At 40.7% G+C, this 26,233-nt stretch overlaps 1 protein-coding gene across 2 annotated transcripts; it reads left to right on the top strand.

The window, feature by feature from the left end:
* The first annotated feature begins 1,867 nt into the window (after positions 1-1,867).
* On the top strand, positions 1,868-22,207 carry LOC137036362 (uncharacterized). Of its 2 annotated transcripts, none has more exons than XM_067410492.1 (6): positions 1,868-2,011; positions 2,334-2,642; positions 2,802-2,922; positions 4,101-4,143; positions 5,183-5,227; positions 21,006-22,207. In XM_067410492.1, exons 1-6 carry the CDS (start codon positions 1,942-1,944, stop codon positions 21,030-21,032), a joined length of 615 nt encoding a protein of 204 aa, XP_067266593.1. In that variant the 5' UTR covers positions 1,868-1,941; the 3' UTR covers positions 21,033-22,207. The 2 variants fall into 2 exon arrangements, with proteins under 2 accessions (XP_067266593.1, XP_067266592.1); XM_067410491.1 differs by lacking the exon at positions 21,006-22,207 and adding an exon at positions 8,593-8,737.
* The last annotated feature ends 4,026 nt before the right edge of the window (positions 22,208-26,233 follow it).

Raw genomic sequence — 26,233 nt, 5'->3', positions numbered from 1 at the left:
CGGAATCGTCCAAGGAGCGGAGGAGTTTGGCCTGGAACACCTGGAAGATCACCATGGCGTGAAGCGCTGAAGGCGAGGCACGCGGGGGCTGGGCCGGCGTGACCTCACACAACTCCGGGCGCTGAGTTGCTCTACCCCGCTGTCTCTTCCTGGCTGGCTCATGGGAGGAAGGAGACGGGAGGGCGCGAGCGGCCAGATCGCCTTCAGTGAAGAAGGCGACCCGCGAGCGCAGAGAACCGAGGCTCATGCTCTCGCAGTGCGGGCATGAGGCTCCAGCGAGCGCGCCGTCGGCGTGGGACTTGCCCAGGCACGCGACGCACTCGCTGTGTCCGTCGTCATCGTGCAGAGGGGCTCTGCATTTGCAGCAATGCCGCCGCCGTTATAACGGCGATTGGGGGGGCTCTTTTAGAGAGGCGAGGGCCGCGGAAGCTCTTTTAGAGCGGTAGAACCACTAAGGAAAACGCTCTTTTAGAGCGGCAATAAGCCGCGGAGAAACTCTCAAAGGTGCGCCGGATGGCGGCAGGAGACACACTGAGAAGGCGGCCGGAAGCGGGAGCGGGAGGCGGGCGTCTCGAGGACGGCGCTCGGGGCGGCAGTCAGCAAGGGCGCCGGCGCTGTCTCCGACCGGCGAGTTCAGCTGGGTCCGCTGCGGAGCCTCTTCAGACGGCGGCGGGAGCTTCTTGAAGGCGGCGAGCTTCCTCAGGCTTCAGGCGGAGATCAGCGAAGAGATGCGTTGTCGTCGCTGAAGGAGAAAGGACTGAAATCCTATGGCGAAACGCCTGCTTATATAGCCCTTTGCCCCGCCCATTTCGGCGGGAAAGTTCGCGCGCTCTCTCGCCATAGGTCGCGCAGCTATGCCGCGCCGTCATTGGTTCAACAACTTGTCTATGAGTGAACCAATGACGATGCAGTTACACTGTGTTATTGAAAAAGGCTTCAGTGACAGGGAAAAAGGGAGACTTTTCCCCATACGCAGTACGAGTGAAGTATCGAAAGGGAACCTCATTGCTTGACTGGTTATCTGCTATCTCAGACAATGATATCTTTGTGTTTGTGCCACCATAGCTTCACTAAGTTAAGTGTTTCGAAAGGGAGGGGTGAGCATGGTGCTGAGCCGTTGGTTGCAATTCGCAACCTCACCACTAGATGCTACTAAAATTTACACACTGCACCTTTAAAAGCACAAGGAGGCTAATCAAGAGAACTAGAGATAGGCAAACAGGAACAGAACAGAATCAAACCAAAACACAAATAAACTAACATACCTGTGAGTTGTGACACATATCTTCATGCAGACACTCATGTTTATTGCAGTCTATGCCAAAGTCAGCAAAAAAATGAAAATATGAAATAGTGATTGTCCCCTTTGTGGTTGATGTGTGAAGTGGAATTTAGTGATTAATTTAGTCAAACTGCAAAAGTCACGCCCCCACGGTAGACAGTAACAGGATGTGAGCATTCTGCTGTGGAAAATGAGCTCTGTGGTTTCACTGGTCACTGCAAGCAAGAGCACAAAACTAATCAGATTATACGGTATACCTTACATTACCATCCATTTTATAAGTAATGTATATGTGAGCATTGTATTAAGGGGACCTGTGTTTGCATTTACTCATTTAATAATTATTCTTCAGCATTGTTGTTGTTTTTCTTTCTTTCAAAGACTGCATTACAAGAAAAAATAAAGAAAAAAGTGTACCTGATCAATGGAAACTGTAAATTGTGTAACTGACAATGTGACTTATGTCAATGATCTGCTACTGTACCAAAAGTTATTACGTATATTCTTATAAGCCGCCTTATAGGCATTGCCCCTCTCACTCAGTTCAGTTCTTCCTTTACTAGTTCAGTCTCTACAGCACGTCTACAAGCCTTCAAGATACTGAGCGGACAGTAAGACAGTTTATACTCCTTCACAGCCCTGAAACTGAGTTTCCTGTTATGGCAAATTTTCAAATCAGGATTCTTCATCTGGATCTCTGTGTCATCATTATTCTCCTGACTTACACAGGTACTGATTTAAGATAAAGATTTATTTCCTTTCCTCACTTGTTTTATGATGTCCTCGTCTCAAAGCCGATAAACAGGATGTACATTTTGCTAGCTGATATGAATATAAAGCCCAACATAGATTGATGATAAAATTATTTACTATCTTACCATTTAGTGTTGTTGAAACATATATTGATTGTATTCAAATGTTTTTATTTTTTATTTTTAAGAGCCATATGAACAATGTCTCTCATTAGCTTTTGCATGTGTGCATGATTTTACCATCCACTGAAGTTACTGTAAAACTGCAGTGATTGTGATTTTCTGTGTCTTTTCATCAGATTATTCCAAATCAAATCAAGAGCAAAGGATTCGGCAGCACATCAACAAAACCGTGTTTGTGGGGGAAACAGTTACACTTCACTGCAACAAAACCCCATTTGATGAAGATTTAACATGGAAAATGAACAACTCTGTTATTTTTAGTCATGACTCGAACACTAACAAAAGTCTGACAAACTTCAGCTCAAACAGGATTCACATCAACCCAGCAGTTCCAAGAGAATTAAAAATACATCAAATACAAGCATCTGATGCAGGAAACTACACCTGTTATCCAACAGCAATAAGATGGACATTAACAATAACAGGTTATTCCATGATTTCATTTGATGGATTTGTTTTCTTCAAAAACAAGTAAAGTGTGTTTATTATAGAAGAAATATAACCAGTTTGTAACCAGTGACTAGTATCTAGCGGAGTGCTGGTTGACTGATATCATGTGTGTTTGACTCTTTTGTGTCTGTCAGAAAACAGACCAGCATCACCCAAACAAATGCCGCTCTTCATCATCATCATCATCATCATCATCTCATGTTCTGGAGTCATTATGATCTTTCTGATAATCACCATCAGCTTCTGCATTCACAGGTGAGTGAGAGACATTGAGTTGTTTTATCAACAGTTCAGCTCCTCAACCTCTACTAAACCTGTGCTATAGAAATAAATGATAACCTACTATACATGATACATGCCAGCTGATGAAATACTTCATACTTTTTCATTTATTTTTCCAAATGTATATTTGTAGGCAGTCTATTTAAACTCAGCTCAAACAAGCAGCTTTATTGGCAAAGCTTATTTTCATTAAGTCCATTCACCAATGTACAAATAGCATTTTACTTCAATTTATAGTTTGTGTGAACAGTATTTATCACAGTGTAAAGAAAGTCTTAGTGCAAACAGTATTTTCCACTGTTTTCACATAGTGCAAATTGTATCTTTTTACACTTTGTAATTAGCACCTGCTAATGGTATACATGCAGATTTTACTATTTGACTCTTGTCCAGATCCCAAATTTTAAAGGGTTAGTTCACCCAAAAATAATGTCATTTATTATTCACCCTCATGTCGTTTCACACCCTCAAGTCCTTTGTTAATCTTCAGAACACAAATTAAGATATTTTTGATTAAATCCGATTGCTCAGTGAGGCCTCCATAGCCAGCAATGTCATTTCCTCTGTCAAGATCCATTAATGTACTAAAAACAAATTTAAATCAGTTCATGTGAGTGAAGTGGTTCAATATTAATATTATAAAGCGACGAGAATATTTTTGGTGTGCCAAAAAAAACAAAATAACGACTTATATTGTGATGGCCATTTCAAAACACTTGTGAGAAAAGTGTTTTTACAGTTTTTTTTTTTTTTTTTTCAACTGCTCACACACATTTTCAAAACCTTTTTTTTTTTTTCAAAACTACCCACAAATCCAAGAATTGCACACACAAAATGCAAAATGCCTCACATCGCTTGCAAAATGAAGCACTGCATTGAAAATATCACAAACACATCTCAAAAGCAAACATTTGTCTTACGTTGCAAACACCTTTGCCATAATATTCTATTTTTGGATATATCATATACACACAGTTATTCAAAACCTTAATATCTTCTTTCATGAGCTCCTATGTACATTTCTGTACAAGATTGATAGTAATTGGCAGAGAGATGTTGAAATATACACACACACACACTTCACAAATCCGATGATTACCCTCTGCTTTTCTTATGAACTGAGCTGTTTCATTACTTCATCATTTTAACAGGAAATTGAGGCAGAAGATGAACTTTGGATCAGATAAGAAGGATGTAAGTATATTTTACCACACCACTGCTGGCTATTATTGGGCTTCTATATCTGTTCTTGATTGGGAAGCAGTAGCGGCTCCTTGCCATAAATTTAGGTAGAGCAGATTCAGATTCTTAGCACTAGTTTATGATGACCATTTTTGTAAGATTTATATTCTAATTACTGAACACATCCACTATTGGGGAACACATCAGACACACTTTTGGCAGAATTCTAATGTTATTGCTTTATTTAGCCTAAGGGTGGCACTCTAATGATGATTGACAGACTTCAGTACACAAGACAAATGCATAGAATGCGTTTGATCTTCATATAGGAAGAACAGACATGCCAACTACTGTAGTTACTGACCTGATGCGACACATATCTGAAGCAGACTGATATCGTCTTGTCTGGAGCGAGGGGTACATAAGGTGTGTTTACCTAGGTTAAAAAATTAGCGGGGCAGCCAGAAACCTGCAAGTACAGGTCTCTGCAGGACATTAATGATTGATGGGCGAGGCCATAATCAGAGGGGCGTTTTTGAGAGTGTTACCTGGTTTGCCCATGTCAGAGTGTGGGTAGGGTTTAGGGGTGGGGTCGGGTGAAGGGGATCATTCTCACTGCATGATATATAAATACCCACCAATTTGAAAACAGCAACAAATAAAAAAAACGCCCACTGTTGTTCCGCAGAGACCTCATACTCAGATCTGCCCCAATAGCTCTCTATGATAGCGCACTGCAGATCTATTCCTCACCACAGATTTACAATTGGTAATTTGTGGGGCGCTGTAGAGCTAGGGAGGGCTCCGAGACAAGCTGCCTCACTTAGTATCATGAATACATGCCTGCCAAATTCTTGCGCCGCATTTAATATATCCTGCTCACTTTACAACTTAAAGTGATGTTGTTGCAGAATGTTGAACAAATTTATAATGTATTATAATAATTCAGTGCTTATAGAGGCTCTGCCCCTCCTGCCCGTAGACGAGCCGCGGCTGTTGAGAAGTTAAACTTGTGGTATGTTTTCTTTCTATTGTTGCTTGATCTGCATAGGTGAAGATGATCTCTCACTGTGACAAACACACAATAACAACCTGTGTAAGTCATTTCAACTTGACACCCATCTACACACATCTCCATCATGTATGTTCACTTTTTTCATCTATCACTGGCCCCAACTGCTGCAAAACAAAACAGATATCACACACACACACACACACACACACGTTTGTTTTTGTGAATTGTCAGCCTGGTCTCATTGTTAATACGTAGTTATTACAGTTTTTTACGATTGCTTACACACTAAAATTAAAAATAACACACAATTACTGAAACTCTACACTCAAGGAGCAAAACCTCAGCCCAGATCTGCACAACTATAAGCACATTCTCAGCCTCACACTTTTTGCAAAACACTACACACATTGTTTTGCACAACACTAAACACACTTCTCTACATTAGACACAGAAATCAAACATAATGTCACTTCTTTGCCGTTTCAAGACACTGCTTTCCAAAATACCACCCCTATAAACCAATTGATCAAACACAGCCGTCAGGTGTGCAGACACTTAGGTGCTTACAGTTTTTTCCAATTGCTAACACACAATTTTTCAAACTAGTCTGGTTTTATCAAAACACTTAACACAATTCACAAAACCACACACCCAAACTGCAAAATACCTCATATATCCTGCAAAATGAAGCACTGCAACCGAAACTACACATAACATTATCAAAATCAAACTTTTGCATGAAATGGCACACACTTCATTCATATTACCAGATTTTTGCCTAACCACCTACACACTGTTGGGCATAATGAAAAGCACCCCCATCTTTAGTATGCTTTGCCATAATACTAAAATATGTATCAGATTGTTCACATGCACAGAAATATTTGCAGATACACACACATGCTGTTGCAACATTTTTATTTTTTTTCCTTCACTACAGTAAACAAGTCAGTACAACATAAGCACAGCAGATATATTTACATGGGACTGAACAAAAATATTCTTACAAAAAAAGTAAACTGAAAAAGAAAATTTCTGAAAAAAAATATATTACAGTAAAAAAAACAAACAAAAAAAAAAAAGCAAGAAAAATAATTAGGCAGCATCTTGCCGCACAGCCGGGTCTGGCCACAACGCCTCGTCAACATCACAGGCAATATCTTCCCTTGCCAGACATCGAGGGAAGAAGCGCCTTGAGTGCCTTATCCATCCCTGAATTGCACCCACATCAATCTCATCACATGCCTCTTCCATGGCCTGCACAAGAGGCATGCGCACAAAGGGCTGCCGGTCGTATACCTTCCACCGCCATGCCGAAAAGAATTCTTCTATGGGGTTCAGAAATGGGGAGTATGGTGGGAGGTATTGCACGAGAAATGTTGGGTGGTCAGCAAACCAGTTTTGGACTGGGGCTGCACGATGAAAGCTCACGTTGTCCCATACTACAACGTACCGGTTTCTTTGATGGTCTGCATCATTCATACGCTCTGGTGGTATGAGAATGTTGTGAAGTCTGTCCAGAAATGTGAGAATATGGGCTGTGTTGTATGGTCCAAGTTTGGCATGACGGTGGAGGACACCATGCATATTGGAGATGGCAGCACACATTGTGATGTTCCCACCACGTTGGCCAGGAACATCTATAATGGCTCTGTGGCCAATGAGGTTTCTCCCTCTTCTTCTGGTCTTTGCTAGGTTGAACCCAGCCTCATCTATAAAGATGAACTCATGTGGGATTGCATGAGCATCCATTTCCACTACTCCCTGAAAACAAAGAACAAAAATCACTCAATATGGTGTTATCCAGTACACTGGGAAACAATGTTGTGTGTAGTGTACTGCAGTCAATATAGTACTTACATCCACATATGCTCGTCTGAACTCTTTGTTTCTTTGAGAGTTTCTCTCAAACGGCACCTTATAAAGTTGTTTCATTCTGATTTGGTTTCGCTTGAGAATGCGAGCCAATGTGGACAGACTAACTCGTTGAATGTTGTTGAATAAGGTGTTGTCTTGGATGATGTGGCTTTGAATTTCTCGTAATCTGATTTCATTATTTTCCAAAACCAAGTTTACAATGGCAGCTTCCTGTACCCCGGTGAACATTTGGCCCCTTCCTCCACCATGGTGTCGTCTCTCAGTCCTTTAGAAAAAATAAAATAAAAATATATATAGGGCTTGGACAATGCAGCCTAAATATTTTCCCCCACAGTAGAGTACATTGTACAGGAAACTTGTACAGTTCATGAATGGCTGATGTCATACACTAAGTAAACAGGTGTCACCCAACTGATACACTATGACATGGGGTATACTACATGTGTACTACATGAAATTTTGGTTACATACCTGTTCTCCAGTCTAAAGGTCCGGATGACAGAGGCGACAGTAAAACGGCTCAAGTCTGTCCAGCCTCACGCATTGTCAACCCATGGTTGATGACATGATCTACTAAGGTTGCTCTGATTTCATTTGAAAGTGTTTGTCTTCTTTGGCCATGAACTCCTCTACCTGCTCTACCGTTACCTTTCACTCTTCCTCCCCCTCTTATTCTCAACCTCCCTCTTCCTCTTCCTCTTCCTCTTCCTCTCTCTGCAATGTCTTCCATTGTTGTTGTAAAAAAAAAGGTTCTCACCTGTGGTCTTTCCATAGTGCTTACATCCTGATTGAAGTGTTAACAATTAACAACTGAGGTGTTTGGCCAGGTGGCACATGTAATTGGCCAATTAGCTCATGTAGTGTCATTTTGAATGGCAGTGTTTTGAAATGGCAAACATGTGACTTTATGTCAGATTGTTGTGTCTTATGCAGAGAACTGTATTTAGTGAATTTAAAAAGTGCTATTTTAAAATGCAAAATGTGTGTAAAACAGAAAAGGTGTTTAGACTTTTGGAGACTTGAGAAGAAGTTTTGCTCTCTGTGTGTCAGTTTAAATAATTGTGCTGTGCATGTCATTTTAGTGTGTTAGCAATTGGAAAAAACTGTAACTGTAAACTCAACAATCAGGTGCAAGTACAATAAAAAGGCAAAAAAGGTGAGTTTATGTGTGTTCATCAAAATGAAAGGCAATGTTGCAGAAAGATGGAGAGGGAGAAACATAATTTTGAATGTCCTGGGCCACCGTGGTGTTGACATCACAATATATGTTGCAGTCCTCCACCAGCATGCCAACTTAGACCCTTACAACACGGCCCACATATTCACATTTCAGACAGACTGCATAAAATCATCACAGCAGAAGACCAAATGGATGCAGAGCAGATGAGATACATTGTCATATGGGGACAATGTAAATTTCCACCTATTTGCTCTGGTTCAAAACTGGTTTCATTAGCATCCACAATTTTCACTCCAATGCATCCCATATTGTCCCTTCCTTAAACCATTGAGTTTTTTGTTTGTTTGTTTGTTTGTTTGTTTGTTTGTTTGTTTTTTTGGCATGGAAGGTTTACAATCTCCAGCCCTATGTCAGGATGTGCCTCATTCAAGCCATGGAGAAGGCCTGACCTAATTGATGCAGGGTGTGTGCAAGGATGAATTCGCCTTTCAAGAAGATTCTTCCCTCACTTGCAAGAGAGGACATTGCCTGTGATGTGGATGAAGCGCTATGGCCAGATCCAGCTAGGCGAGGAGATAATGTATAGTATGTTTACTGTAGTATTTTCTTTACAATATTGTCAGTTTTTTCAGATTATTTTTTATGTTTGTTGTTGTTATTTACTGTAATTGTAACCTGTACTGGATACAGTATTTTACATTTGTCTGTTGTTTGCTGAGCTAACAGTGTTATGCACACTACTGTAGTAGCATGACAACTGGTACACGTTTTGTTGTGATTCTCCATGTTGACTGATTTGGGTATATGGAGAGAAATCAATGATATTTTCCTCAGTCTGCAGCATTGGTCTTGTGTAGTGTTTGGTGAACTATTGTATAGTTGCACTTTCTCCGTGTACTTCATTTACAGTACTCTAATTACTGAGAATTAGACTTGCTAAAAGTGTTTTAGGTTAGCAACAGCAGTGTGTAACTGGTTCAAAAAGATTAAAGTCATATGAAATGTGTGTGTTTCATATGGTAACAAAATATTGTTTTTATAAAGTTGTGTATAGTTTTGACAAAAGTGTTCCATTTTGCAAATGATCTGAAGTGTTGTGCTACTTTGGTGTAGGGTTGTATTAATTGTGTGTAGTGTTTTGACAAACTGGGCCCTGTTTTCAAAATTGTGCTTAAGCAATCGTAAAAAACTGTAATACTTAACTTTAAAAGACACAAAACATACATATTTGTACGTTTTGAATGGTGCTAAAACGTACAAATACTGACGTAATTATGGCACCAAAACGTAAACATACTTACGTTTTTACTGCGAATAAAACGTAAAATATTTACGAATCTTTCATGTCATAAAAATATATGTATAAAATATATATAAATGTTCCCTTTTAACATTTTTAGATGAATGTAATATCCCTAAACCCCACCCCACCCCGAACCTAAACCTACCCATTTTATACATAATGTTAAAAGAATAAATTGTCGTGCTTCTGATTTGGGTCGATGCAGTGGGAAACGTGGGTGAAATGAGCCACGACAAAAGGGGATTCGTTCACAGAGTTTACTGAACTTCTGCACAGATGTAAGTCACAGTTCACAGCGCACTCACCAACAGTATCGTTCATGAACACACACTTTAATTGATGCGGCTGCTAGGTGCTCTTGCTCCGGCACAGGACGGCAGTTTTCAGACGTGCGATGAGCATGCGAGCAACCCCAGAACTGACTAAAGAAAAACGTAACTTTACGCTCTATACAAAAGAGTGCGTAACTGAACAACCAATAAGGGACTAGATCACAGAAAGGGTAACTAAAATACTTAAAGGGGCCATGTTCTCTTTTCTACACTATCCCCCCTCTTTTAACAGTACTGAGTCCATTCAGTAAAAATAGCATAATAACAGTAACTAAGAAATAGTGCATGTAATAGTAAACAGTATCTTTAGTCTGGAAAAGTCCTTCAAGGTGTTAACTCTGAAATAACAATCCATAAGTATTAGTACTTAACTTAAGTCTGGAACACAGTCTTTTTTTTTTTTTTTTTTTTTATTATTGTATCTTGCAGGCTTACGAATTTCTCTTCCTTTGTTTGTCCTCTTGATTGTCTCTTCTTGTCCTAGGTCTGACATTAGGCCAAATTCCCTTTCTTTTTGCCTTCGACGACGAGCTGCTGGTTGACGTTTTCTTGCTTTGTCCTGGTTTTCCTTGGGCTCAGGGTCAGAAGAAACTGAATCTGTTTCACTGCTGTACTGGGTTGCGAGCTGCTCAGGATCAAGCAGAGGCTCTTGAATTACAGGACTACTAGTGGTATCTTTACTCTTTTTCAGGGTCTGACTCCTTTGACGCTTAACCCATGCTGGAATCACCTCACAGTCATAAGGCTTAAGACGGTCATGATGCATGATTCTCTTGTGTCGTAACCCTTGGACCTCATAAAGCACTGGGCCACAGCAAGCAGATATCACAAAGGGCCCTTTCCAAGGTGCTTGGAGTTTTGGACTTTGTCCCTTCTTTTTGGTGCTGTCCCTCATGTACACAAGATCTCCCACATTATACGTCCTCTCTTGAGGTGCTCTCTGGCAGCATCATGTGCTTCTCTTAAGCCCTTTTCCAAGTTGTACAAGAAGTCTGGAACTGCCAAACTATCTGACCTCTGCTCTGCTATGCCCGACCATAGATCCTGAGGTTGGTAGATTTCTCTTCCGAGCATCAGCCTATTTGGGGTAAATCCCGTGACTGCATGTTGGGAGCTACGATATGCTGATGTAAGCAGAGGAAGATGCTCATCCCAGTTTTTCTGATTCTGGTTCACATAGCAGCGAATCATCTGAAGGAGTGCCTCCACCCATCGAGTGAATTGGTCAATGATGATAAGAACATACTTGTTTCCAGAACTGGACACAGGAAATGGACCCAGTATATCAATGTGGATCCGATCCATTGGGGCCCCTGCTTGGTAATTTTGGAGTTTGGCTCTCTTAGTAGGTCCTGCAGATTTACAGGCATTGCAGTGTTTGCACCGTTGTATGTACAAATGTACATCTCCACCCATGCCATACCAGTGAAAACTCTGACGGAGTCGCTCTAACGTTTTGCCTTCCCCCAAATGGCCAGACTGGGGTGGGTTATGACAGGCTTGCAACACTTCTGTTTGCATTGAAGCTGGTACTAGTAACAGCAGTGCAGGGCTGAGTCCTCCAGGTCTTTCCCAACGATAGAAGAGAACACCTTGATGTAATTCGACTTGAGGCCAACACAGCCAGTATTTCCTTACTGCTGGACTTTTCAATGCTACCCTTTCCTTTGTGGGAAGGGTTCCATTCTTTTTCCACTCATGCAAGATTGAGAGGTCAGGATCAGCTTTTTGTTCTTGAGCCAGCTGTTCTTTGGTAGTGGTTTCTAACCAGTTAACATGTGGGGCTCCAAGCAACTCTGAAACTGATCTGTTCTCTTCACCTGTGTAAATGGCATTGTGTTTTTTGATATCATCGTGTTTCTCTGTTTCACGCTCAATGCGCCTTTCTGCAAGTGGCACAACATCGTCAACGTCTTCTTCAAACCTCTCCCAGTGGTCGTGGAGCCTTTGGCAATGTTGACAACCTCCACATGGCAAATCGGAAACGTTCTTCCCTGCCTGATAACAATTACACATATTGGGAATCTCACCATCACGTCTTGACATCGCATCAGCATTTGAATGGTGTTTTCCAGCCCTGTGCTCAATGTCGAAATCATACTGGCTCAGCTCTTCCAGCCATCGAGCAAGCTGTCCCTCAGGGTGTTTGAAACAGAACAACCAGGTAAGGCTATTGTGATCAGTGCGTAAAAGGAACTTCTTACCAAGTAGGTAATGACGAAATTGGCGGGTGTAGCAGACAACAGCTAGTAATTCTCATCTCGTTACACAGTATCTTTTCTGAGCTGGGGTAAGGTGGGTACTTGCATAGGTGATAACTCTTTCCTCTCCCCACTGGAGTTGTGATAACACTGCTCCGATGCTGTGATTTGACGCATCTGTGTCAAGAATGTATTTCCCTTCCGTTGAAAGATACCCCAGTATTGGTGCAGAAGTCAATCCTTCTGGGCTGGCCAGCTCAGAAAATGCTGGAACAAACTTCCTGTAGTAGTTACACAGTCCAAGGAAGGCCTTTAGCTCATGCACACTTGTGGGGGTTTTCCAAGTGTCTACATCCTTAATCAAAGCTGGGTTGGGGCGTATACCCTCACCACTGACCACATGGCCCAGAAAAAGGACTTCGTCTTTGAGTAGGTGACATTTGGACGGCTTCAGCTTCAACCCATAACTGTCAAGGCGTTGGAATACGAGTGCAAGACGATCAAAGCTCTCGTCTACTCCTTTACCCAGGATGATGATGTCATCCAAGTAAATCAGAAGGGTTTCCCATTGAAGTCCTCGAAGAACAAACTCCATTGCCCTTTGGAAAGTGCTTGGAGCATTGCACAATCCAAAGGGCATACGGGTGTATTCATACAGGCCATAGCGAGTGATGAAGGCTGTCTTAGGTCTGTCCATTTCATCTACTGCAATTTGCCAGTACCCAGACTGGAGGTCTAGGGTAGAGAATACACAAGCACCACCAAGGACATCCAGGTATTCCTCAATCTTGGGAAGAGGATAAGCATCCTTTGTTGTCAGACTGTTTAGGACTCCACCATCCTTTTTACGGACTAACACGACAGGGGACGCCCACTCTGAGGAGGAAGGTGTAACAACTCCTGCTTCCAGCATAGCTTTGAGATGCCTCTCTTCTTCCCCTTGAAATCCGAGTGGAGTCCGTCTTACTGGCTGGCGTACTGGCCTAGCAGCTCCAGTATGTATTTTATGTGTGACAGCTGTTAGGAAACCAAGGTCAGCATCTGAAACGGCAAAAAGAAATCTGTATGAGAGCAAGAGCTCAACAAATCGCTGTTGTTGTTCTTCATTTAATGTTCCACTTGAAGCTGCATAAAGGGCTTGGAGGTGCTCAGGTAAGTCAGTGGCAGTTGACAGTCTTCTTAGTTCCGCATAAGTTATGTCATCACTCTGCTCTTGAACACTACAGTCCTCTTCTTGCTCTGTGTAATGTGATGAGCTCTCATCTGGATAGGTTTCAACCAAGAGACCAAGACAGGCTCCTTTCAGCAAGGTGGTCTTATTGCTGGAAAGATTGCAAAGCCTTACAATCACCCGTTGCTCCATGGTTGTGACAACACTTCCGGAAGCCACAGTTTCTGTGATCAGGTACGGTTCCAAAACAGCACAGACACCAGGTTTTGGGTTGTCAACTTCACCCCAGACAAGACATTCACTTTCTGGAGGTAACATTGTGTCTGTCTCCAGGACCACTCTTACGACATGGTAGTCTGTTCCATCACCTCCGACGATCTTAGCGGGAACCAGCTCTTCCTCAATGCATACTCTGCCGCTGGAATGGATTGTTACGTTTGCAGCCTGCAGAAGGTCTAGGCCCAAAAGAACAGAGTCGCGTATTGGAGCCACAAAGACTTCCCATTCTGCACTCCATGTACCGATTTGGAATTTAACTTTTAGTCCACCTTTGGCGCTCATGTCTTTCCCTGATTCCGCGTTATGGAGACATGTCTGTGTTAAAGCTGTCTGCTTATTTAAGGGAAACTGCTGATACAAGCTTTCTGAGATAACCGTTGCTTCAGCTCCTGTGTCTACAACAGCTTTCACTGGGTTGCTGTTCACAGTTGCATCAATGAGCAAGCTTGGGCCTCTACTTGTAGTACGTCCCACCTGTGGTGTAGGGGACTGGCTTCTCCAGCTTACTAAGTCCCTTGGAGCAGTACTGCGGTTCTGTTCCTTACTACTTGGACCGGAGTTGGGTGGCGGGGTTGACAGCCTCACACACTCTCTGCGAAAATGTCCTTCTCCACCACAGTGATAACACAATCCTGTTCCAACACGGCTGGGACTTGGTGAGTAGGGCTTGGTTTGTGCTGCTCCACTTTGTATGGGAGACCAACCTCGCCTCTTTTCCTGATTTGCTTCTTCCAGCTTTCTTGGCTCCTTGGCCACAGCATTATCTAGTTTTGATTGCAGCTGCTCCATCTTTTCCATCAGGAGGTGAAACTGGTCAGCAGTCACATAGTTCTTACTAATTCTCTCCACTGTTTCTGTTAGAAATGCAGTTTTCTGTGAAAGAAGAGCTAGCTGGTCTGCAGTGATATAAGTTGGACTCTGCACCCTGCGTGATGCTGCTGGAGTTTCACTGGACACTTCATCATCATCTGCCCAGGAAATACGCCTGGCTCTGCCTTTTGCATCAACATCACGTCCCACAGTGGCTCGATAATTGTGCTCATGGGCCTCTACAAGTCTTTGAGCCTCCACTAATGAATGAGGATCTCTGTTCATTACTTCATAAGCCACCTTTTGGTTACGAAGCCCCTTGAGGAAGAAATCTGTGGCAAGTTGATCTTGCAGATCGAGCTCCACACCAGGGTATGCTAAGGTGACTAAGCGTTGTACCTCTTCTGCAAACTCGGCTGCCGACTCTTAAAACTGGCGGAGTTCTCCCAGCTTCCTTCTAATTGTGGTTGGGGGGTCTCGCTGACCAAAACGTTGCGTTAGCTACTCTTTAAGAAGAATGTAGTCTTCTCGAATATGCTCAGGAAGTGAACAGACAAACTTAATTGCTGCCCCCCTCAGACACTCATGCAAATAATCCACCCTGTGGGCTCCGCTCCAACCATACTTCCTGGCTTGCCGTTCAAATGGTACTAGAAACGATTCCCAGTCTCCACTACCATCAAAAACAGCGAGCTTTGCTCTGGGACTCTCTTGAGGGATGGCTTGGCCTTGATGAGGAAGAATACTGTGTCTTTGTTCAATGGCGTATGTAGGTCGCAGTAGCTGAGAGCTATGGTCACTACTTCGATGTCTAACACTTGTCTCTATGGAGGGGGTAGCTCTGGTGGGGCCTGAAGTGCTCTCTGTTGTATGACTTCCAACTCAGCAGCAAATGGCCCACTTGTAATGTTGCGTGACCTCTCTGGATTCTCTAAGCGCAATGGTAAATCAGAGTAAGGCATTCGCCTCTCACTGACAGTAGGCTGTGAGCTCTCACGGGTGTCCCACCTGGGCGCAGTGGACATGGATGTTTGCGGGGATGTTTGCAGTGGGAAACGCGGGTGAAATGAGCCACGACAAAAGGGGATTCGTTCACAGAGTTTACTGAACTTCTGCACAGATGTAAGTCACAGTTCACAGCGCACTCACCAACAGTATCGTTCATGAACACACACTTTAATTGATGCGGCTGCTAGGTGCTCTTGCTCCGGCACAGGACGGCAGTTTTCCGACGTGCGATGAGCATGCGAGCAACCCCAGAACTGACTAAAGAAAAACGTAACTTTACGCTCTATACAAAAGAGTGCGTAACTGAACAACCAATAAGGGACTAGATCACAGAAAGGGTAACTAAAATACTTAAAGGGGCCATGTTCTCTTTTCTACAAAATCATAATGGACAGAAATGTGTAGGAAAATGACAATTTTAGTAAAAATATGACATTAAAACGATATTTTGAGCCACTTATCCTACACCTACCCCTAAACCTACCCATAACAATTTCTTAAAACTACATAATGTTAATAAATGAAAAACAGACCAACAAGCGTAACGTTAATCACAATCATTTATTTTTTGCAAATATGTCAAAAGTGGTACCAAAAGTTAAAATGATGATGAGTTCCAGTCGCAGTCCTCTCTGGCTGTAACGTAATAGTTTTTATAGGGTACAGAGCAGAATATAATTTATTAATCCGTGAAATTATGAATCTGTTCTATGGGGTCAGATTCCCGCCAATTGTATTGCAGTCACGGATCAAAAAATAATAAACGTGAATCACAAATTTAAAAACACATGTAAAAATATATAGCACAAACTTAAAAAAAAATAATGCAAAATGATCGGAATGGCAAAGAACATGGTCACGGATCAAAATATAATAAGCGTAAATCGAAAAATTAAAAGCACATTTAAAAAACATAACAAGCATGAATCAAAACTTTAAACACATTAAAAATGATATTGCACAAATCTTAAACTTGTGTTTATGCGTTCTTAAAAGTTGTTTTCCTTGCTTTTATTACTCTTTTCTTTCTGCTCTCTTTACATTTTCTGCTTATATTTTACTCTTTTGTGCGCTTTTTCTCTTTGCTCTTCTTTCTACGTTCTGCTCTTGCTTTTCCAAATGTTGCAGTTCGAGTTTCATGTAAATTAGGCTGGGCTTAAGCGCCACCATTGGTCCACTAGTTCTAGATTGACAGCTCCTCCTCTAGCCAATCAATCGAAGGGAGGGAGATGACATCACTTCAATGCGACTCATGGCTACTGATGCTCACACTCATACAGGAGAAGATAACCATCACAGCTGGCAATTTCCGAGCTGTGGTAAACTCTTTCTGTTGCAGGACACTGTTATAATGTATATATATACACGCATCAATCTGATGCATTTTGAGATGCTTTTTTGCCAACCTGGGGAGAGCTGGAGAAACTTAACTTCAGCCATGAGTCAAAAATTATTATGGCCTCCTTACTAAGTATTATGCAAGCCATTTCATGCCAGCCTGTCACTGGGTCTAACATTTACAGTATATTTGGGGGAAGAACTTAGCGCTATGATTGGTCGAACTCTTCTTCTTTTGCTGTTGCTTGATTTGTGGACGTGCACAGAGGCGTCACCAAGTTTTTGCATAGTTTAGAGTGACAAATCGTACCAGCATACTTTGAAGTCAAAATGCGTATACGCTACGTAAATTGCGTACAGGTTGGCAGGTCTGCTTATTAATACGGTGGACCACTTGCCTTGTCAGTCCCCTCACCTCAAAATCTAACTCCTCAAAAACAGTAGCATTAGCTAATAATTTTCAACCGGAGCTTTAGCTAGCTGGCTAACGTTGTGTTCTCTCCTGCTGTGTTCAGTGACTCAGTTCATCAAGCTGTAGCTAACGTTAGCTAAGTCTATGTCAACAGAGTTCCTGGGTAACTTATATACCAGAAAATATTAAAATTATTGAAACCATTCAGGGCTCAACGCTAAGGATTTTTTCTGCTGGCCCAGTGGTTCAAATTTTTACTTGATCCCCCGAAATGTTCCAGGCCCCACAACAAAAAAATTAATAAAAGTAAAAGACAAGAAAATGGGCCTATAAAATAAGCATAGTTATTGTTTTCATTGTTTTTGATAAATTTAACCTCAATACATAAGGTTATGACACCAAAAGCAACTAGATTTATTTTAAATATTTAAATATAAAACAGTAAGTAGTAAAATAGTAACAAATAATCCAATTACGAGTAATAGCACAAATAAATACAACAGAACAAACATTAAACTGTGCTTTTCAAGTTTTTTATGTAGGTTTAAACATAAGATTTTCAGGTACATAAATTGTAATTAATGTATAAAGTTAGAATAGATAACTTTATTAAAGTTAATCAAAAGCAGTTACAGATGCATAAAAAAATGTTTTTAATGTTGAAAATATAAAACGTTAAATACTGTTATTTGAAATTTTTAAAAATGAAGACACTTTAAATGTGAAATTTAACCCGCCAGTAGGTGGCAGCGAATCACTGTTAATGAGCGAATCATTGAGATTCAACTGATTCATTCAAGCGGCTGATTCATTCAGGAAGTGTTGCTCAGAGACGCAAAACAATTCTGTGGTCTTTGGAACTATTTTCGTTGGTGAAATACAGCGAAACGAGACGATTTGGTGTCTAAAATGTAAGTCAGTTGATATTAAGTTCTTGTTCATTAAACTGTATGCTGAATAAATCCAATATTTGTAATCATGCTAATATTTGGAGAAAAACGGAGCTCTTTGTGTAATATTGATTAACTTTATTAAATTATATATGAAATATATACAGGGGCATTTTTGCCCCTTATCTTGAATTTTGGGGGCATTTTAATAGACTAAATCACGCAGTGAAAGCGTACACTTTAATGTAAGCACACACTACTCTAACCGTAGGTAACAATAACTATGCTGTGTCTAGTAACGTTAGACTGTTTTTGTAAAGTGAGGGACATACTCGATAATTTCAGATCGTTAAAACAACAATTAGCCTACAATATTATAGACGATATATAACGCACACCCTACAGCACTGGCCCGATCGGGCAAGTGACCGGTGCGTCTACTGTCCCGAGCGTCGTTCACACTGGCCCCAGGCCATCGGGCAGTCCTGTCAAGCTCAGCTATCACTCACCAAATACAGACAGGTAAATCGCCGAGGCCAGGCGTGCTTTCAGCTTCTGATGGTGGTCTGCACTGGTGATGCAAGGCCCTTTGCGTTAATATTTCCATGCACTCGCGCGCCCTTCTGGCACGCGCATCTGTTCACAGTTCAATGAGTATGACCCCCCCCCCCCCCTTCAAAATTTTTTTCTCATCGAATCTACACGATTCACGTAGGTCACCTATTTTGGTTTCAAAACGGCGAATTTCGCCGAAAGGTGAGGGATTTTCATGCCTGGTTAATTTTGAATGTGTTTTTGCACTATTTTAATGAAAGGAGTATCAAACAAAGTCACAGCAGAACAGCTTCGCTCGTCTCTGAGCAACACAGTAGTGTTTCATTAATGAATTCCTGATTTGAACAAGAAGTTTGAATGAACTTTTCGCCACCTACATATCTGTATCTGTAATTTTGTTTTTATTTAAAACATTAATCTTATAGTATTGTGCAATTATGTAGTTATGTAATTAAACACAATAAATGTGTGAATAAATCACTGCATATCAAATCCACCTGGTTTCTGTAACTATCTTCTCTGTAACACTATCGTAGTCAATGCAGAGATGATACATTCAGTCTTAGAATTAATTTACCAATGATCATTTAACAACAATTAAGAAATATATTAGCTACAGTAGCCTTAGCATATTAGCACCATGAGCCAAGTAATATTTTAACACCAAATACCATATATTATGAACATAAAGATTAACAATCATAAGTAGACTGCACAATAAAAAGAGTATCTCAAAAAGAGGAATTATTTGTCCATAGTTCAGATAACTTTACAGATTGAAAGTCCTTGTAAAGTTTCAGATTAAACTGTTATCTTCTCCTGTATGAGTGTGAGCATCAGTAGCCATGAGTCGCATTGAAGTGATGTCATCTCCCTCCCTTCGATTGATTGGCTAGAGGAGGAGCTGTCAATCTAGAACTAGTGGACCAATGATGGCGCTTAAGCCCAGCCTAATTTACATGAAACTCAAACTGCAACATTTGGAAAAGCAAGAGCAGAACGTAGAAAGAAGAGCAAAGAGAAAAACTGCACAAGCGCACAAAAGAGTAAAATATAAGCAGAAAATGTAAAGAGAGCAGAAAGAAAAGAGTAATAAAAGCAAGGAAAACAACTTTTAAGAACGCATAAACACAAGTTTAAGATTTGTGCAATATCATTTTTAATGTGTTTAAAGTTTTGATTCATGCTTATGTCTTTTAAATGTGCTTTTAATTTTTCGATTTACGCTTATTATATTTTGATCCGTGACCATGTTCTTTGCCATTCCGATCATTTTGCATTATTTTTTTTTAAGTTTGTGCTATATATTATTACATGTGTTATACATGTGGTATTATTTTTTGATCCGTGACCGCGATACTATTGGCGGGAATCTGATCCCATACTATTTTTTAAATTTGAATCATAACGTGCACGGGCTTTGATTGTGACGGTCGCTGTTGCTGAGAATGAAGGTGAAGATCGATGGATAAAGGGCTGAATTTGAGTCTGTTCCTCGCAAACATATGGATTCTAAAGATATGGAGTACAGCAAACAAATAAAATGGGTGTGATTTGTTAATTTATATTGTGCTTTGGTGTATCTTATGGTTGTATTGTCAGTCACTGCACAGGAAAAAAATCACACAGCAAAATATTACAAAACGATTATAGAAATGTTATTCATTTTAAGGTTTCAAAGTGTAGTCTCGTTTAACATTATGTAACGTTAATCCCCCGAAACGAGTTATGTTATTTGCAATCTGAGTAAACTGCTTTCAAGAAGTTCAACTAAAAACATGTATTGATATGACAATTGAACACAACATATTTGAATCATTAAAGCCACGATTTTAATATTAATACATGGTAATTCATATACATTCACACTTTACGTTACATGTTTTACGTTTTTGTGTGTATGAAAACGTTAGTAAATGTACGCGTGGTAGAACCACACTTCACGTAAAAATACACACGTATTCTCATGAGATCACGTTGCAGCTGTGGGGACTTTCCATAGGCCGCAATGCATTTTATACTGCACAAACCGTACTTTCTATCCCCCTACCCTACCCCTAAACATAACCATCACAGGAAACTGTGCACACCTTTATTTTCTCACAAAAACATCATTCAGTATTTTTAATTTACATTGTGGGGACACAATCTGTGTCCCCACAATGTGGTTGAACTCAGGTTTATATTACATCGTGGGGACATTTGGTCCCCACAATGTAATATAAACAAACACACACACACACACACACACACACACACACGCACACACACACACACACACACACACACACACACACACACACACACACTTCTTTATAGATAATGTTGTTCAATCAATCTACTTAGTTTTGTAAGGTCACTTCTGTTTGATCTAATTTTTGATCTAATAATTATAAATTAACAGTTATACATTATCACTGATAAACTGAACAACAGAGACATGAATGGGAGCTGAAATGCTTGTTGTTTGTGCTTGACTTGTTTTATCTTTCTTTTCATCAGGTCTACAGTCTTCATACAGTTTCATGAACATGATCATTCCTTCTCAAGACACTAATTTGATGTGTCTGTCACTCATCAGATGAGCATCTCAATACAGGAAGAAGTTTTTAGTCATTTTCATGGGTTAGAACGGGACCGTCCCAAGAATCAGTGCAGTCTCAGAGGTCTCATGTTTTTTGTCCCCAAAATGCTATTTTGCTTAGTTGAATAAAAATATCTATCCAAATAAATGTCATTTTCATTTTCAGAGGGACATGAATTTTAAACTTTGATATGTTTGACTAAATACTTTCATTTACCATTATTAATTAATCAGTTGATTTTTTTTCCTTTTTTTTATACATATTGTTGATGTGACTGACAGTACAGTTAGTTACAGTTTTTTTCAACTGCTTACATTTTCCAAACGTGTCCTCTTTTTTTTCAAAACTTTACACACAAATCCAAGAATTGCACACTCAAAATGCAAAATGCCTCACATCTCTTGCAAAATGAAGCACTGCATTGAAAATATCACAAACACATCTCAAAAGCAAACATTTGTCTTAGGTTGCTTTTTTGAGATGTGTTGATGCCATGAAATTTAAAATCAACTTGTTTTTCCCTTAAAATGATACATTTTCTCAGTTTAAACATTTGATATGTCATCTATGTTGTATTCTGAATAAAAAAAAATAATATATATATATATATATATATATATTTTGTTACGAATGGAGACTCAGGCAGGAGATCCAAGTGCAGCATTTATTTACAAGTGAGAGTGGTCGTACAGGCAGGGTCAAAACAGGAACAAACAGGAACAGAGAGGAACAGGCTGGATCGTAGTCAGGGTACAGGCGGTAGATCAAAAGGCAGGCAGATATCACTCACAGAACGGTATACAAAACACAGGTCAGGACAGGCAGCAATGGATCAGCAGCGGGTAACATGCAGGAACAAGAACAATAGACAGACCGGATATAAACGCTTGGAATTGTAACATGAGTTAGCAATACTTCGCGGTGAGGTGGTGTGTGTGGAAGTCCTTTATAGTCCAGGTAATGAGCTGCAGCTGGGTGTGGTGATCAGTGATTAGTGTGAAGTGTGTGCAGGTGAGTGGCAGAGAGGATGATGGGAGATGTATATATATATATATATATATTATATATCATTGCATTCCTTTTTTATTCACAATTTGTACAGTGTCCCAACTTTTTTGGAATCAGGTTTGTATACTAAGTGCTGTCAATCAATTAAAAAAAATGTAAATAAATTTCTGTGATTAATCGTGATTAACTGCAATTAAAAACACTTACGTTTTTTAATGTTTTTAATATATTTTATAATGTAATAATTTCACAGTAGAAATCTCCAAATTAAAACAACAAAGAAACAACATAAAGACAGTATATTTTAAATACTTGTTTAATGGCATCTTTTTATAAATGAAGGCCAGTATCACTGATACTAATACCAAAGCCACTGGAAGGCAAACCTGCAACCTTTAGCCAAAAAAGCGTAACAGCTAAAGCTAACGCTCAGCCTCTGGTGGTACGCAGAGACCAGAGGCTGTTTTTTGAATGGATTTCAAGGGGTGAGAGGCTTCACTATGCTGATTAAACAGCTTTTGTGGGGAAATAGCTAATCATTTAATTAATCGACAGCCTGTTTGCAAATCTTCAGCATGTTTTACACTAAACAATACTTTAGTTGGGAACTATATGTGGATTTTAGATAAAATTTTAGATTTTTGATAAAAATGTATTTTTTTAAGAGAAGGCAGACTAGGGAATGTTGGAACAGGTAGGACTCATTTACGGCATTACCAACAGCAAATGTGCCACATTACTGTTTAACAGATGTTGTAGTATAGATGTTGAAAATAAACAATAGATGTTGTGTCAAAGCCACTGTAACATTTAGCCGAAAAAAGCATAACGGCTAATGCTTAGGCTCTGGCTGTACGCAGGGAAGGAGTTTTGAACAGCGGGCACTGATGTCACTGCCATTACACAATAGGTTGAGAGGTGCCGCACATGATTAATTTAGCCCTTTTGCTTTCTCCAATGGTAAGAGATACAAACCTTCTCATCTCCCTATGATATACAATCTCTGCTAATACTTCTACTGATGTCTCGATGAAATAGATTTTTCCCCCCAATATTAAACATGAATTAAAGCCATTCAACATTACAGTGTAATTGAAAGCTATCATTTTTTAACTAAATTAGGCTTAAGTGAACTTAGAACAATCCTCACATAAACCCATAAATGTCATACTTAGGCTACCTGTGCCATTCCTACCTGTCTCACACATATAAACTGCATAATTTATAGCCTAAATTAAATATAGCTGTAACACAGTTTGTAAGCGGGAAGAAGGAGGCGGGAACCGGCAAACGTTCAAACAAAGTTTTGATTCCAAAATAAACAAATACAAAAATAGAGACGAGAGAAAGGAGACGGAAGCAAGGGGAGCGACAGGACGAGAGAGGGGAGAGAGGAAAAAGAAAGAGGAAAAAAAATTTGCCGCTTGGTCCTCAGCCTGCCGAGAGGCTCTTCCTTGCGGTGCCACATGCGATGGCACTGTATGCTTGGTGGACGGCCCGATCCTCGATGGCCTCCTGGCGGCCGGCGATGGCTCCTCCGGCTGAGGGCAGCCGGCAGCGAGTCCCCCGTCCCCTGCTCCTCCCCTTCATGGCGGACGGCAGCAGGCTCCGGCCCATGGCGAACGGCGGTGACTCCTCTGCTCCCTCCTGGACGGCAGCCACCCCACCTCGTCCCAGGAGCACGGCATCCGGGTCTCCGTCCCACCTTTCACTAGGCTCCAGCACCACCGCCTCGGGCAGCCTCTCGCGGTCTTCACACTCCCGCACTGCCCAAACTCCGCAGCACCGCAATCCCCCTCAGCAGCGAGGGCTCTCCGACAGCATGTCCCTCCTTCCTCCCGGGTTTCGGCACCAATGTAACACAGTTCGTAAGCGGGAAGAAGGAGGCGGGAACCGGCAAATGTTCAAACAAAGTTTTAATTCCAAAATAAACAGATACAAAACGAAAGTAATACCGGCAGACCCTCGCGGACGTCTGCCGGTCACACAAACATAATAAAACATAAAATAAAGTCCAGGCCTGGTCCTCTCTTGTCCTTCACGGTCGTCGCTCCTCCTTTTATGCTCCCGGAGCTCCTCCGTGAGAGACTCAAGGCCGGTGCGCCTTCCAGGTGATGCTCGTTATCACTTGCGTCACCGGCCTCGCGCCGTTCCCTCACGGCTCTCGCCCGCCCTGGTCGCCACAATAGATTAATCATTATTAAAGCTGAATTAGTTATTTAGTCAAGAGCAGTAAGTAATTTTCCTTTGTTCTTTCATCATTTTCAACGACTTGGTTTCTGTCACTTTAAGAGCGGCCACTGCTGCACATGAGGCAGATCTCACATGTGTCCCACTTTCTCACAACTCTTTACTTTAATTTAAGACTGTTTTTAACTCATTTAAGGCTGCTCTAATGAGGATACTCAACAAAACTGACATTTTTGGCAGTATTGTGTGTGTTATTGTTCATTCAAGTATGATAGAGAACTCGATTCTGGCACGCATCTTTCTTGCATATAAGTGTCATAATTTGCAAGAACGCCAAGAATTGATGTATGGTTTTGCAGATTTGGTGTGTGGTTCTGGTGTTTGAGTGTCAGGTTTCAGAAATTTTGTGACAAGTAAGGATTTTGTGTGTAAGCAGTTTAAAAAAAACTGTAGCACTTACTTTAACAGACCTTGGGTTCTTAAAGCAGGAGAACACAAGGTGGCGCCATAAACACTGATCTGATGCAGTAAAGCAGCATTAACAACAGGACAGATAAAGGAGAGTGTTTCTTAAAACTTGATAGGCAGTGAAACGAGCAAAAAGGAATGAAGGACCATTTAATATATTTCACCTTCCACATGAACACAGAGAGCTGAGAATGGGAAATGATGGCTATCTCTTTCAGAGATATAAAAGCTCTCAGTTTGAAGTGGTGTTCAGCGTTGATGTTAAGATGAAATGGCTGCTTGCCAATGTATAATATGCTCATGCAATCAGAGCTATAGTGTATCCGGAAAGCTGAGGCCCCTAATCGTCACCACCTTTTGTCCCTCTAGCAACGGCCTTGCATGCAATGCTAGTGTATTTCATTAATTATGAATTAATATAATGTTTTTAATATTTAAATTTTTTTTGTCAATCATTTCTAAGGATTTAGGTGGGAGAGTGTCATACAATTTTTATATGTGTTTATAAATGCTTCACTGTGCAGCATCTTGAAGAAGGTGAATCATCGTGCTTCTCTGTCATTAATTCTCTGTGGCTACTTGTTTCCTGTTTGTCTTTTCCTGTCACTCTTCTTAGTAAATCATCACTGTTTTACTCAATTTTAAAGAACTCACTTAAAGAACTGCCCAATGATTGCATAATACTTGTTGGTGTTCATGTTTAACTTGTTATTTCAAAAATTTTCTACTGAGGAAGTATGTAATGAGTTTAATTCATAAAATAAAAAAAAAATAACAATTAAAACTAAAGTGAACAATTTGAATTTAAAAGAGAAAATTGTTTCAAATCGACAACAGCGTCATATATTTGCCGAGAAATAATGGTAAAAAAAGACTTACCTAAAAAAAATCTTTTTTCTAGAATTTGTGCATGCAAAATCGTCAATTAAATACAAGCATCCTAGGTAAAAAAAAAAAAAAATGCACATGAACATTTACATACGATAGGCCTGTGTGTAATCATGTGAAGCGTATTGTATGTTTTATACACAGCGACATTTGCCTGCATTTGACAGAAATTACAGAATCGCCAGCCACCAGACTACCCAGATAGCACTGTGAATGTTTGTCAGTGCATGGGACACTACATAGGCCTATAATTTTGGTTTTAATAAGATTTTCCTAATAAACAGGCATAAACATGATGTCCTCCATGCAGTGGCATGCCATGCACAGAGGCGAAATCGCGTTCTGGGGAGGAGAAATGGGAACGCGGGGGCACCGCGACGTAGAGATGGATGGGACAGATTTTTCAGTCCCGCGCCCGCAGGAATCATTTGATTCTCCCGCAACTCGCACGCGAGTAGTGTCTTATCCGGGAGTGCAGGTCTCTACCGCGATGAGACCGCAAAGGGCACTTTCACTTTCGCTATCAAAGGGACAGAGCTCTTTATATTTTCTCTGTATATATTGTATCATTAACTGTTAATTTCGTATACA

Source organism: Chanodichthys erythropterus, chromosome 14 (assembly GCF_024489055.1).
Source record: "Chanodichthys erythropterus isolate Z2021 chromosome 14, ASM2448905v1, whole genome shotgun sequence".
NCBI lineage: Eukaryota > Metazoa > Chordata > Actinopteri > Cypriniformes > Xenocyprididae > Chanodichthys > Chanodichthys erythropterus.
The sequence above is the reverse complement of the archived record's forward strand: the minus strand, read 5'-3'. Positions and strand labels throughout refer to the sequence as shown.